This window comes from Mustela erminea, chromosome 10, assembly GCF_009829155.1.
Source record: "Mustela erminea isolate mMusErm1 chromosome 10, mMusErm1.Pri, whole genome shotgun sequence".
Taxonomy (NCBI): domain Eukaryota; kingdom Metazoa; phylum Chordata; class Mammalia; order Carnivora; family Mustelidae; genus Mustela; species Mustela erminea.
The window spans coordinates 98,081,888-98,096,302 of record NC_045623.1 but is presented as its reverse complement, the minus strand read 5'-3'; the positions used below and the strand labels follow the sequence as shown (position 1 = coordinate 98,096,302).

Below are 14,415 nucleotides of genomic sequence, written 5' to 3'. Positions count from 1 at the left end.
TGGGGCAGGGAAGGCTTCCTGGAGGCACGTGCCTTAGAGGTCGGAGGCTGTGGCTGAGGCTAGGCCCGCAGCTCGGCCTCCTTCCCTGGGGAAAGCAGCCCCAGTGTCCCTGACAGCGCCCCCGGCTCTGGTCCTGCAGGGAGAAGGACAGCCTGGCCTGCAGCCTGCAGGCAGCCCAGCAGCAGGCCGAGGAGCTGCGGCAGGAGCGGGAGAAGCTGCAGGCGGCCCAGGAGGAGCTGAGGCGCCAGCGGGACCGGCTGGAGGAGGAGCGGGAGGACACCGCGCAGGACAGCACGCGGGCGCGCAGGGAGCTGGAGCGCAGGTCCGTGGTTCCTGGTCTCCTGCCAGGGCCACTGAAACAGACCATGGGGCTCTCAATGGTGTTCCTGGGGGCTGGGGTCGATGGGGGTGGGGCCCACGCCCCCTGTTGTCTGGAGGAATCTCCACGGCACCCCTCTGAGGTGAGGCCTTCCGACCAGCCCCATTTCAGGCAACAGGCTCAGACATAGACTCACTTCCTGGGATCAGAAGACCACTGTGAGGTAGGGGTGGGGGTGGTGACAACAGTCAGAGTTCGGATGACCGTGGTAATAGTCGTATTGTAAATGGCAAGTTACATGAATAGTGTTAATAATAATATTACCAAGTGCCGGACACCATTTTAAGCGCCGACGTTCCTTTGTTCAGGCCTCATGGTAACTGTGATGTAGGACCTGTCGCCGTCCCCATTTTGTGGGTGGTGAAACTGAGGCACAGAAGGGTCATGTAATTTGACCAAGGTCCCACAGCTAGTTAGTAGAAGAGCCAGTATTTGAACCCAGGCATTCTGCCTTCAGCATTAACCTCTTCACCGTGCACGCCCTGCTTTCTCTGAGGCGTAAGTCGTGGTGCTGGTTAGTACCTCGTGGTACTCGGTATCATTCATGTTTCTACCGGCTTTTGGAGGGGAGGTATGTCAGGCGCTGTTCTAAGCACTTCGTGTTCAGTAGGTCCTGTATCCTTACACCAGCTTCATGAGGCAGCTGTAACCCCATTTTGCAGATGTGAAAACCAAGGCCCAGAGTCACAGAGCCTGAAGCAGAGGGCTTGGCTGTTCTTTTGAGTAAGGCTCTGGCCTCCAGGGCTCCTGTCTCAGGCCCGGCTGGCACCCTCTGTCCCACAGCCACAGACAGCTAGAGCAGCTGGAAGGGAAGCGCTCGGGGCTGGCGAAGGAGCTGGTGGCCGTGAGGGAAGCGCTGAGCTCTGCCACGCTGCAGCGGGACATGCTGCAGGCGGAGAAGGCCGAGGTGGCCGAGGCGCTGACCAAGGTGGGACCCTCGGGGTGGCACCACCACTAACCCGTCCCTCCCCCAGGGCCCTAGGCCTTCTCACTCTGGCCGCAGACTGACCCCGGCACCAGGCTGGCCTCGGGCTGAGCCCTGACTGCAGGCTGACCTCACCCCAGCCACAAGTGACCTGCCCTCTATTTGTGGTCCTGTCCTTGCCTTTCGACACGCTCCTGGGCCAGTGCCTGTTTTTCAGGTCAGCCCGTCCCATCTCCAGATGCAGGTCCTGGGGACTGTGGGAGCCAGGGGCGCTGTCCTTGGTGGGTGCCTGCCCACCCCATAGTCTGGGTCCTGATAGTGCCCCCCTAGACCCCACTCTGAGGGACCCTCTGGCCCTGGCCCTGCCCTGCACGACCTGGGGTCCACCTGCTCCCACACAGCTTTGCCATGTGTGGCTTTTGCGTAACTTCCAAGGCAGCAGGCCTTCCTCACTGGTAGTTTTCCGTCTCATGTCATGTCTTCTCTCACCCCCCCGACCCCACCATCTCGGAGGGGCCCCCTCTCTCTGCCTCTTGTGCCACCCCACACTCCTGCCTCCATCTCTCTACCTTCTCCCATCTCCCCGTCTCCGCACGTCTTTTCCTGCTTTTCCCCGGCTCCCTTCTCTCTCCGCCTCTCCCCTCTGACCATCCCTGGCCGCCCTGGCCCGGCAGGCGGAGGCCGGCCGCGTGGAGCTCGAGCTCTCGGTGACCAAGCTGAGAGTAGAGGAGGCCTCGCTCCGGGACTCCTTGTCCAAGCTGAGCGCCCTCAACGAGAGCCTCGCACAGGACAAGCTGGGTCTGAACCGCCTTGTCGCCCAGGTAGGCTGGTGCCAGCGGGCGCCCCTGCCCCGGTGCCTCCCTCCTTGTACACCTCTAGCCCTGCACCTGTCTTGGTCACTGCCCCTCTTTCTGTCCACACGCCCGAGGGACCACCCTTTCTCCCCATGGGCCCTCCCCTGGGCTGGTTGGGGTGGGCGAGTGGTGCAGAGGAGGGGGCATCCTTGGTCCTGGGTGGGACCCCCTTCCGTAGGTGGAGGGGCTGAGCCGACCTGCTCCTTCTGCTGCCACCCGGCTGCCGCAGCTCGAAGAGGAGAAGGCCGCCCTGTTGGGCCGGCAGCGGCAGGTGGAGCAGGAGGCCTCCTTGGCGAGGGAGCAGCAGGAGCGGCTGGAGCAGCTGCGGCTGGAGCAGGAGGTGGAGCAGCAGGGCCTGGAGGGCTCCCTGCGGGTGGCGGAGCAGGCCCGGGAGGCCCTGGAGTTCCAGCTTCCCTCGCTGCGCCAGGAGCGCTGCCGGCTGCAGGAGCAGCTGGCCCAGGTGGGTGTGGGGGCGGGGCGAGGGGGAGCAGGTGGGAGGGGCTTTCAGGCTCCCAGCCCCCTGCGTCCGGTGCTGGCCTAACTCCCAGGCCTAGGAGCTTGATTCTGGGTTTATATCCAGCCCTCCCTTTCCTAGCTGGGAGCCTTGGGCAAGCTACCCAACCTCCTTATGCCGCAGTGTCCCCCTCTGTAACATGGGGCTAACAGTTCTCATCACAAAGGACTGTTCTGAAGTGTGCACCGTGTAAGTACTTGGTAGATGGAGACCTCGCGGCTCAGTAAGAATTCACGATATGATACCAGATAGAGAATTTTTGAATTGGAATCTTAGACTGTAGAACACAGCTGGAAGGCACCTTAGGGCTTTAGGGATCCAGGGGCTAGGGGGCCGGGGTTCCTGGGAAGGGGCTCTAGGGGATGGGCCATGGGGCATCCCCTAGATGGGGAGCAGGGCTCCAGTCTCCACTCCGAGTCTGTTTTGTATATTCAGCTCCTCCAGAAACATACCCCCAAACTGCGTGAGGACGCTTATGTGCTTTGGTACAAGTGTACGTTGCGGGTCCAGAGAGGGCTGTGACTTGACCCAGGCACGCATAGCACATCGGGGTCCAGCCTGGGCTTGAACCCAGGTCTCCTACCTGCCTGGCCAGGGTGGGGTTGGGCTCAGGCTTGGAGTGCTGCTTGGTGAGCAGCTGGGAGATTCGGGGAGTGGTGCTCATAGTGCCCGGGGTTGGGGGGCAGCTCTCCCGGCAGCTGAGCGGGCGGGAGCACGAGCTGGAGCAGGCACGGAGGGAGACCCAGCGGCAGGTGGAGGCGCTGGAGAGGGCGGCCCGGGAGAAGGAGGCGCTAGCCAAGGAGCGGGCTGGCCTGGCGGTGCAGCTGGCAGCAGCTGAGCGAGAAGGCCGGACCCTTTCGGAGGAGGCCACTCGCTTACGGTAAGGCCCTTGGGCTCACCACCACCCTGGGGGTCTGCCCGGAGCCGCACTGTGACCAGCCACACCCTGGCATTGGTCTGCAGGGATGGTTACTTAGGACCCAGGCTTGCCAGCATGTCCTAGCTAGGGGCCCTGGCTTCCCCAGGGAGCGTGGGCCTGGCTGAGCAGGTAGGTTGGCACCTGGCCCACGGCTGGCCACGCCCCGGGAGTCACCGTTTCCTGGGGCCTGGGAAGCTGAGTCCCAAGGCCTCGGATTGTGTGTGCTGCAGCCTGGAGAAGGAAGCCCTGGAGAGTAGCCTGTTTGAGGTGCAGCGGCAGCTGGCGCAGCTTGAGGCCCGCCGGGAGCAGCTGGAAGCTGACGGCCAGGCCCTGCTGCTGGCCAAGGAAGCCCTGACTGGTATGGGGGAGTCCTGAGTTGGGGGTGGGGAACTCCAGGCTCCAGCCCAGGCTGTAACCTGTCGGGTCCTGGGGTCACCAGAAGTTGGGAGCACTGGCTTTGGAGTCTGGCTGATCTGAGTTCCAGTCCTGCTGCTGCCACTTAGATCCGAGCTTTCTCTGGCAGGCCCCCTCCCTCTCTGGGCCACAGGTTCCTCATCTGACAGTGAGCAGTGCTAACACTCACCTTCTAAGGCTGTTGCTAGGATGAGGCGAGAAAAGCACGGGAAGACCTTGGCACAGTGCCTGGCTCGGCCAGCGGTGGCTGTTTCTCGTCACCAGGGCACTTAGAGAGGTCTGAGTTCTCTGCAGAGTCGTGGACTCTCTCAGCCCAACCCCCTGCACAGCCCTGCTTCCCTCCACGTTCCCTGTCCAGTATCTGAACTCAGGGCTTCCTCTTGCTCAATAAGCCTTGACTAGGCATCTGCTTGGGCCACAAAAATTAGCTTTCCCGTCCACATCTCCCTGAGCCAGACAGAACCAGGAAGGGAAATGCCGACAGAGGCTCTGGCGGGCTTCCTACGCAGGAGGTGGCTTTTAGATTGTCCACAGTGGGGGTGGCTTCCCCATGGTCACATCCATTGGTGCTGACAGCCCACCAAGCGCGTTTGTAGCTATCAGTCATGCGAGGAGATGCTGTATGGAAAGCTGTTCGGCTTTGGAGAATTGCCTGTTTCCTCTGAGCCTCCACTCCCTCCTCTGTAGGTTGGGCATGAGGTCAGCTACCCGAGTGTTACAGTGAATCTGCAGTGAGAGTAGCTCCCACGGGCTCACCCAAGAGTCTGAGCCCTCGTAAGCACTCAGTCCTTTATGGAGGTGGTTGTATTTTGCTAACCTCCCTATGGAGGGAGTCTTCCCCTCATGTCATTTCTTTCCTTTGATGCCATTCTGGCTAGATAGGGAGGGGGGCGGGGCCAGTGGAATCATGTGGCAGATGGGGAATCGGGCCCAGGGAGGGTGAGAAGCTTCTCCAAGGCAGCTCAGCTTAGATCCCAGGTGGAGCCTCTCCGCTCTGGGATTCCGCCCACATGGCTCATCTGGCTTGAGTCTGCTGGCCCACAGGGAGGTTCTGACCCGGGCGTGTCGCCTCCTCCCGTCCCTTCTGTGCAGGGGAGCTGGCAGGCCTACGGCAACAGATGACAATTACAGAGCAGAAGGCAGCTCTGGACAAGGAGCTGATGGCACAGAAGCTGGTGCAGGCTGAGCGGGAGGCCCAGGCTTCTCTCCGGGAGCAGCGGACGGCCCACGAGGAGGACTTGCAACGACTTCAGCGCGAGAAGGTTTGGGCAGTTGGTTGGGGCAGGCAGGGCTCTGAACCCGTGTCTCCTCTGTGGCCTCAGAGAACTTATTCTTCTCACTCTGCATCGGTCCCCAAATCTGTGAAATGGAATTTCATCTCTGTTCCAGAGACCCTAGGGGCAGCTGAGAGAAGCCACTGGTTATGCCTTCTCAAACACACGGTTGCCCAGGCCCCACATCGGGTTCAGCCCTGGTGAGCCTGATGCAGGTGATCCAGAGCCACAGTGGGGAAATGCTGACCTAACATACAGTAGGAAAGCATTTTCATTTGCTAAGAAGTGCTGTCTGCCTATGAAAGACCACTCTGGAACCTGAGCACATAGAAGGACATAGAGCCAGGTTACTAGAAGACAGAACAGTGCTATCTAAGAACACTGGTTCTAGAATTTCATTGCCTGGGTTGGGACCTGATCTTGGCCACATCCTGGTTAGGTTCCCGGAAGGGCCTTCATTTCCCGATCTGTAACAATGGGGACAATGATGCTGTAGAGTATTGTGAGGATGAGGTGGGGTCATCCGTAGAAAGTGTTTAGCATAGTGACTGGCATTTCATAAGTTCTCCACTATTATTATGGTCCTGAGATACCGTCCAGAGCAGGCCTTGGGGCAGGGCTGCTGAGTCACCTGTGTTGGACAGGGCTGCCTCGGACAGAGGTTCAGGTTGTCCTTTATGACCTGAGGGCCCCCCCCCCTCCAGTCTTCTTGGATTGGGGCAGGTATGCATCTCACTTCTCCTGCAGGGGGCAGCAAATCACTCGCAGAAGGAGCACTTGTGTCTACTTTTCACTAATTGATGGGGCCTAGGGCTGGGGGCCAGATACCTGCCTGGGACCCCGAGGGGGCCTATCTTTCTCTCTGGGTTCTACCTACACACCCGCCCACTCTCTAGGGAACCAAACTCCTGTGTCCTCTCTGACTCCTCCTGTGCCTTCTGACTTGGCCTCCTTTATTTTTTTTTTTTTTTTTTAAGATTTTATTTATTTATTTGACAGAGAGATTGAGAGAGAGAGAGATCACAAGCAGGCAGAGGGGCGGGCAGAAAGAGAGGGGGAAGCAGGCTCCCCACCGAGCAGAGAGCCCAATTTGGGGCTCAATCTCAGGACCTGGAGATCATGACCTGAGCCAAAGGCAGAGGCTTAACCCACTGAGCCACCCAGGTGCCGCCTGACTTGACCTCTTAATGTCATCAAATCTGCACTCGTCAGGCCAGCTGTTCTGCTGTCCCTGGTCACCTTTGTCCCTCACAGCGCACCCAGCTCCTCTCTACCCGAGCCCCAATCCCTGTCCCTCTTCCATAGCTTTGAACAACTCCTTAGTCCCAAATTCGGATACTCCTCGTCACCCTGACTTGAGGTTCTCTATTGCCCTGACTGTTCTCAGAATTGGCCAACGTCTCCTTACAGCCCACAGGGCCTGGTCTGGCCTGGCTGCTGCCTGTGACTCTGGTTCCTTTGCTCACCGTGTCCCCTCGTAGTACAAGCTCCAGGGACCTTAAACAGTGCATCAGCTTCTCTCTAGCCTCCAGGCCATCTCTGGGGCTGGACTCTGGGCCTGGGGCTCTGTTTCTTTTCTCTCTTGACCTGGTTGACCACTGCCCATCTCTCCTTCGGGAAATGTTCTCTGACCCCCAGGCCAGGGCTGCTGCCACTCCCTGGGGCTTGCACAGCCCTGGTGTGTCCCGGTCACAGCCCTGATCACTCACCCCGCCTTGTAGTTACCGGGTCACGGGCCCTGCCCCTCAGGGTCTGGGCTACAAGTGGATCTTGCTGCCTGGGCCGAACCTTGGGGGGTCACAGGTGCCTGGGCCTTGCCCACAGGAGGCAGCCTGGCGGGAGCTGGAGGCCGAGCGGGCCCAGCTGCAGAACCAGCTGCAGCGGGAGCGGGAGGAGCTGCTGGCGCGGCTGGAGGCGGAGAAGGAGGAGCTGAGCGAAGAGATCGCGGCCCTGCAGCAGGAGCGGGACGAGGGCCTCCTCCTGGCCGAGAGCGAGAAGCAGCAGGTTCGTGAGCCCTGGTGTGGCCTCCGCGGCTGCCTGAGGCAGCCCCTGTTCTGGGGCCAGTCCCTCCTCAGCCACCCAGCAGCTAGGAGCTGGGAGTCCCTCTCTGGGTCTCAGGGTCTTCGCCTGCAAGATGGGGGGCTCAAGGGGCATGTGTGAAGCATTGCTGAGTCCCGTGGTCAGCCACGCCTGGTGCATGGTGGCAACTCACCGAGTGGCGCTGCCTTCGTGATGCCATGAGCCCTTGCTCCAGGAAAGCGGACCCACAGTCCGCCATCCCTTCTGCCACAGTGGGCTGGCCCGGGTGCCCCCAGATCTGAGCAGTCCCCGTGAGGCCCACATGTATCCGTGGACCCTCCTCGGAGAACGAACTCCTATCTTACCCATAATGTCGTGATGGAGTCAGGCTAGATAGCATCCGTCTCCTCATTAGCCGTGTTCCCCTGAGCAAGTCACTTACCTCTTGAGTCAGTTTCCTCATCTGTAAGAGGGGAGTGGTGAAGGGCCAGGATTGTTGCGGCCAATTAGGGAGATTTCTAAGTTGTGTCCATGTCCAGACCTACTATATGGCTGTTGTGCCCTTTTCTGGGGCCATAGAAGGGGTGTGTCTGCACCGCTGCCCTGGGTCCACCTGCAGTGACCCAGGCGAGGTACCAAGCCCGCAGTGGGCACATTTCCCTGGGGAGGGTGGGGGCAAGGCCCGAGCGTGCCCCCATGACCAGCCAAGCCCCAAGCCTCTCTGCTCCCTGCCTCTGCCCAGGCCCTGTCCCTGAAGGAGTCCGAGAAGACGGCACTGTCAGAGAAGCTGCTGGGCACGCAGCACAGCCTGGCCGCCATCTCCCTGGAGATGGAGCGGCAGAAGAGAGATGCTCAGAGCCGGCAGGAGCAGGACCGGGTAGGGCAGGCCAGGCAGGTGGGCCTCCATCTCAGCTGGGAGGCGTGGCCCTGTCTGGAGGGGCCCCGTGTCTAAGGGGTGGGGCGCATGGCTGTGCCCTGGAGAAGCCTCTGGGCTGTGGGGGAAGCTTCAGCCCTTCCTTGGGAGTCCCCATCAGAGGGAGGTTGTCGAGCTGGGTGAATCCTAGCCTGAGGGAAGGAGCAGCTGTGGGGACAGCACTCACTGGGCATCGAGGGACCAGCAGGGCTGTCTGGCCAGGCAGCAGGAAGGGCCATGTTTGGAGTTGAAGGTGGACAGCTGAGCTGGCCCCGCCGGGAGCAGCCGGGGGAGGGCTATGGTGGCAGCAAGTTTGAGGAGCCCGCGTGTCCTAGAGTACCGTGAATGCCCTGACGTCCGAGCTGCGGGACCTGCGGGCCGAGCTGGAGGAGGCCACTGCCGCCCATGCCCAGGAGGCCAAGAGGCTACAAGAACAGGCCCGAAACCTGGAAAGGCAGCGGGAATCCTCAGCGCGCGAGGTGAGCTGTCCCCCCTCTTCCGGGCAGCGCACTGAATGCCACTGGGGCCTGGTCTGCTGGGGTCTGGAAGAGTGTGAGATTTGTCCCCGCATGTGAGAGCGATTGAACAGCCAATGCAGAAAGGAGGCAATAAGCATTTATGGAGTCCTTGGGGTGTGCATGGGGGACTCAGGGCACTGGGCGGGTCCCAGGCCTCTTGGGTGTCCCTCCATCGAAAGATCCCAGGGGCTGATTATTCCAGGCCCAAACACCACTAACTCCATCATGCTTTGCGCCAAATCAGATCTCACACATGTGGTCTCAGTGGCTGCAGAGGGAAGTGGCAGGTGCCCGTGGCCAGGGACAGGAGTATGGGCTGGTTTCGGCCGAGGCCCAGCCGGAGCAGAGCCGGCAGAGCACGGCTGTCCCGTGACGGCCTGCCACCCTCCCAGGCAGAAGAGCTGCGGACGCAGCTGCGCCTGCTGGAGGATGCCCGGGATGGGCTGCGGCGGGAGCTGCTGGAGGCCCAGCGCAAGGTGCGCGAGGGGCAGGATGGCCGCGAGGCCCAGCGCCAGGAGGCCAGCGAGCTGCGGCGCAGCCTGAGCGAGGGCGTCCAGGAGCGCGAGGCCCTGCGGCGGTCCAACGAGGAGCTGCGGGCCGCCGTGAAGAAGGCCGAGAGCGAGCGGATCAGGTGGGGCAACACGAGGGGACCCGCCCCGAGTCCTTCACACTGGATCTTGTCCCTGGAATCTAACTTCATCCTGCGGTTCTGGGGAAGTCACACAGATGGCGAGTCTTTGCCCCTGGAGCTGGGCGCGTGGGGGGGGGGGGGCGGTTTAGGTGATTTTCCTATTTGAAAGAAAGGGAAAGGTAGCGGAAGGCAAGGTGACCCCACCTGTTGGGGTCACCCCAGAAACTAGCCCCAACCTTGGAGTCACTGGCCTGCCTCTTGTGGCCTTGGACCTGGCCTCTGGCCCTCCAGGGCTCAGCTCAGGAGGGGCCCTGTGGGCAAGTAGCACTTGGGGCATCTCTGGGCTGAGAGCCGGCCGGACGCACTCGAGGGATTAGGGAGCGGCCTCTGTGTAGACCTACACGCTGTACTTTTCCTGGGGCCAGTGGCCGCCTCTGACCTCTGCCTCCCCATGCCAGCCTGAAGCTTGCCAACGAGGACAAGGAGCAGAAGCTGGCACTGCTCGCGGACGCGCGGGTGGCCGTGGGCAAGGAGGCCGAGGAGCTGCGGGCCGGGCTGCAGGAGGTGGAGCGCTCCCGGCTGGAGGCCCGCAGGGAGCTGCAGGAGCTCCGGCGGCAGGTACTGTCCCTGGGCTCTTGATGCTGGACCCGCAGCACCCCATTTGTAAAGCCTAGGCCGCCACAGCTGCAAAACCAGGGCCTTGATCTCTAACAAGCCTTTCCAACTTAAGAACCCCTGAAACTGTGTGCAAAAGTGAGTGTGTGTGTGTGTGTGTGTACATTTGTGTAAGTAGTCACTCACCTTTCTCCCAGGAGAGGGTCTAGAGCTCTTGTCCAAATCTCAAAGCAGTCCTTGAACACCTAGAGGTACAGACCCGGCGAGATGGAGCCGGAGCTGCAAACATCTTTTGCCAAGAGCCCGGCAGTAAATACTTCTGGCGTTGCAGGCCGCACAGTCTACAGTCTGTCATAACCACCCAGCTCTGCCGTCGGAGCAGGGAAGCAGCCCCGCACAGCACAGAGATGTGTGGGCATGCGGTCCATTCCGACTTTGTGTCTGGACACCAAAATTCGGGTTTTTTTTTTTTTTTTAAGATTTTATTTATTTATTTGTCAGAGAGAGAGAGGAGCGAGAGTGAGCACAAGCAGACAGAGTGTAGGCAGAGGGAGAAGCAGGCTCCCTGCTGAGCAAGGAGCCCGATGCGGGACTCGATCCCAGGACGCTGGGATCACGACCTGAGCCGAAGGCAGCCGCTCAACCAGCTGAGCCACCCAGGTGTCCCCCAAATTCGAGTTTTATATCATTTTTCACATGTAAGAAATGTTGTTCCTCTTTGGTTTTCTTCCAGCCATATAAAAACAAGCCATTTCCAACTATTTAAAAATATAAAAATGATCCTTGGCTCAGGCCTTCCCAGAAGACTTGCAGAACAGGCGATGGTCCCAGTGGGCTCCTCCGTTCTACCTTGCCCAGAGCTAGCAAGGCCTGACAGCCAAGTCCTCTTCATCCCCGCCAGCGCCCCCGCCATCCTTTCAGCCCCCTTCCTGCTCGGTGGGAGTCCCGGAAAGCCATGGGAGTCCCCGAAAGGAAGGCATGTGTGTGCGCCAGGCTCTCGCTGGGGGCTTTAGGTGCTACCACATGATCTCTGTTCCCTTCACTCCGGGCCTGACTCCCCACCTGTTCCTCTGGAGAAATAGTTGCTTAGAACTTACCTCTGCATTCTGCTTGTCTGAGATTGACTCCCAGTCTGCTGCTTGTGAGCTGTGTGACTTTGGACAAGTCGCTTCTCTTCTCTGAGCTTTAGTTTTCTTGTGTGTTCAATAAGGATAATGTTAGTACTTGCCCGTATAGAATTGTGTGAAGATGAAATGAGTTCGTACAGTTGAAGTGCTTAGAACAGGGGTGGACACGTGGCAAGTACACCATAAAACTCAGGCATCCCTGCAGAGAAAGGGGCCTCCTGCCTTCCAGAGTTCCTCTTCTGATGGGGGTCCGCCCCTCCCCACGGTGAGTGGTTATGATGAGGTGGTCAGTGGAGGTCCTCGGTGCCCAGGTGCCAGGCATGGCTGGAGCTTGGTGAAGTTACCTGGGGCAGGTTCCTAGTGGATCTGAGGTGGTGTGGTGTTTGTGTCCTTAGAGCACTGGGTCTTGAGTGCCCCCCAGGCCTGGGCCAGGCAAAGTATGGGGCAGAGTTGAACAGGCTGTCAGTATGCTGGGCTAGAAGGGCTTGTGGATGCTGAGAATGGGTCCGAGGTCCTCCCTGTGTCTGCTGTCTCTCACAGATGAAGATGCTGGACAGTGAGAACGCCAGGCTGGGCCGGGAGCTGGTGGAGTTGCAGGGTCGCCTGACGCTGGGCGAGCAGGCAGAAAAGGAGGGCCGGCGGGAGGCCCTGGGCCTCCGACAGAAGCTACTGAAGGGCGAGGCCAACTTGGAGGCCATGCGGCAGGAGGTACCTCGGATGGGCGCGGGCTGTGTGGATGGGGAGGGTCTTAGGAGACAGTGGAGGTGCCCTGTGCTTCCTCCCATCAACAAGGAGTAGGTGGGGACTCCGGTGCTGGAGTCACTCTGAGAGATCCCTGCTTAGGACTTGTCCCTGTCCCCCACTCTTGGAAATTCTTCCCCAGGTGTAATAGTAATAACAACTGCGAGAACTGTGTAGCAGGGGGTGGGGAAATGAGGGGGAGCTCTGTAACTGGGTTTGAATCTCCCAGCTGCCTCAGGAGATAGGTATGCTTACTCCCATTTTACACAGACACCCAGACGCTTAGGCACACTGCTACCGAGGTCTGTCTGACTCCAAAGCCTGCGCTTTTTCCGTTCTGCTTTTCTGACTATTTCCCTGTAGTGAACCTACTGTCTGACCTTGACTAAGTCACTTGACCTCTCTGTGCTTCAGAGCATTCATGGGATGGGGGCCCTGGCATAGGTCCTGGCTTCCAGGTCCTCCGTAAATGGTGGCTTCTAGTGAAACTCATGACCATGAGGGGTTGACTTATTCCCTAAACCAGAGTGCTCTGTGTGTGACCATGCACTCCATCAGAAAATAATTTTTTAGTACATGCCCTGTTGTGTGATTTATTGATAAATTATGTGCACAGAGAGGCAGTACGAGCTCATAGTTAAAAGAAAAGTCTGTGGAGCCTGGGTGCCTGGCTTTGAATCCTGGCTCTCAACTTAGTAGCTGTGTGGCCTTCCGTTAAGTTATACAACTGCTGTATGCCTCAGTTTCCTCATTTGTAAAACGGGGATGATTCACAGTGGTAATTGGAGTTTTTTGCAAAGTGTTTAGTGCCTGGCACTGATAAGCCAAGTGTTGGCTGTTAGTTTATTGCTAAGAAACTGTGTATTACAAGGCATATACACAGAAGGAAGAGAAAAATTCTGGCAGTTAACTCCCACACTCCCAGGGTTGTTCCTGCACATCCTGCCTGGGTGGGGACCACTAAAAACCAGGGGTTGTGCAAGCCGCTTTTGGGGGGGGGGTGGGCTCCAGGCTGGACCTGGGAGGCAGGGTGCCGGGTGGGGGAGGCCCTGCTGACCCCCACATCTCGGCCTTGCCTGTTACAGGTCCAGGGGGCCCAGAGGAAGCTGCAGGAGCAAGAGGGCGAGTTCCGGGCCCGAGAGCGAGGCCTGCTGGGCTCCCTGGAGGAGGCGCGCAGCGCTGAAAAGCAGCAGCTGGACCACGCCCGCAGCCTGGAGCTGAAGCTGGAGGCGGCGCGGGCCGAGTCCGCGGAGCTGGGGCTGCGGCTAAGCGCGGCGGAAGGTCGGGCTCAAGGCTTGGAGGCCGAGCTGGCCCGCGTGGAGGCGCAGCGGCGCGCAGCCGAGGCCCAGCTGGGCAGCCTGCGCTCAGCTCTGCGCCGGGGCCTGGGCCTTGGGCGCTCCCCCAGCCCAGCCCCGGTACCCTCGCCCGGCTCCCCGGCCCGGAGTGCGCCGGCTGGAGGTGAGCAGAGAGCAGAGGGCAGAGGGAAAGTTGGGCGGGGGGCGGGGGTGTGTGTGTCTTGTGGTGTCTCCGCCTCTGGCCACACCCCGGTCTAGTTCGGCCCCACCCAAGAGTCCGTTGGGGGCGGGGCTGCACCTCTCCTGGACGCTGAGTCTCAATCCCGCCCCCAGGTCATTTTCCTTCCCTTTGGGGAGCCTGAAGTTCCATCCCTTTGCTGATTTGTGCTCCCTTTGTTGCTTCAAGGGGGTGATGGTGATGCGTCTTAAGGCTCCTGATTCCGAGTCTTTGAGGCTCCATCTAATAGAATCGATGCTCACCGTCTCCCCATCAGCACCCCATCCTCCGCAGTCTCCCACCCCTAACTTGACACACCTCCATTCTAGGCTTGTGACATCACAACCACAACATCACAGCCAGACAGATACACACTTAGCCTGCGAGCCCTTCCAGCAACTTCGTCAGACATCCTTCCAGTCCCATTTGCTCCCAGGGACCCTGGGAATGTCAGCATCCACCTGGTCTCTGCCTGACCTAATCTTGATTCCTAGGGCCTAGAATAGAACCAGCACTCTCTTAGCCCTGCCGGCAGTTGACTCTGGGATACTGAGTGGTTGCCTCTTCAAAAGCACAGATATAGCCCCAGGATCACATTCATTCAGTTACTCAGTATTTCTTAAGCAACTACTATGTGCTGAATACCACTGGACGGAGCAGTAGACAGAACAACTAGCATTTCTGCTCTTACGGAGTTTGCAGTCTAGGGATGAGAACCGCAGACAGTAAATGCGGTATATAAATGAAATAATGTTCTGGGTGGTAGTAAGGGCTCCGAATCTGTAAGGACAAATATATCAAGGGACGTTGCTAGTGAGAATGTACTTTTACCTGCCATAGAAGATAGTTGGCAGTTCCTCAGAAAATGTAGGATTACCGTCGACCCGCACAGTTCCACCCCTAGGTTATAACCCAAAGAACTGAAAAAGGGAACTGGAATGGGTACGTGTGCGCCCGTAGCAGCATTATTCACGGTAGCCAAAGGGTGGAATCGGCCAGTGTCTCCATCGACAGATGAACGGATAAACAAAATGTGGTGTATCCATACAGAGGAACGTTA

The 14,415-nt window shown here is 59.3% G+C and overlaps 1 protein-coding gene across 8 annotated transcripts in view; it reads left to right on the top strand.

Annotated features, from left to right (window-relative positions):
* The window catches only part of CROCC (ciliary rootlet coiled-coil, rootletin), a 48,467-nt gene that overhangs the window by 23,940 nt on the left and 10,112 nt on the right, over positions 1 to 14,415 (top strand). For 7 of the 8 annotated variants that reach the window (XM_032301502.1, XM_032301504.1, XM_032301501.1 and 4 more), the window contains 14 exons: positions 140 to 322; positions 1,163 to 1,307; positions 1,979 to 2,125; positions 2,388 to 2,618; positions 3,359 to 3,552; positions 3,822 to 3,949; positions 5,098 to 5,267; positions 7,104 to 7,283; positions 8,041 to 8,193; positions 8,547 to 8,690; positions 9,122 to 9,360; positions 9,819 to 9,978; positions 11,643 to 11,810; positions 12,929 to 13,301. In XM_032301502.1, coding sequence (XP_032157393.1) covers positions 140 to 322; positions 1,163 to 1,307; positions 1,979 to 2,125; positions 2,388 to 2,618; positions 3,359 to 3,552; positions 3,822 to 3,949; positions 5,098 to 5,267; positions 7,104 to 7,283; positions 8,041 to 8,193; positions 8,547 to 8,690; positions 9,122 to 9,360; positions 9,819 to 9,978; positions 11,643 to 11,810; positions 12,929 to 13,301 — 2,615 coding nt within the window. The remainder of the gene's footprint in view (positions 1 to 139; positions 323 to 1,162; positions 1,308 to 1,978; positions 2,126 to 2,387; positions 2,619 to 3,358; positions 3,553 to 3,821; positions 3,950 to 5,097; positions 5,268 to 7,103; positions 7,284 to 8,040; positions 8,194 to 8,546; positions 8,691 to 9,121; positions 9,361 to 9,818; positions 9,979 to 11,642; positions 11,811 to 12,928; positions 13,302 to 14,415) is intronic. The other variant, XM_032301499.1, reaches the window with a different exon arrangement.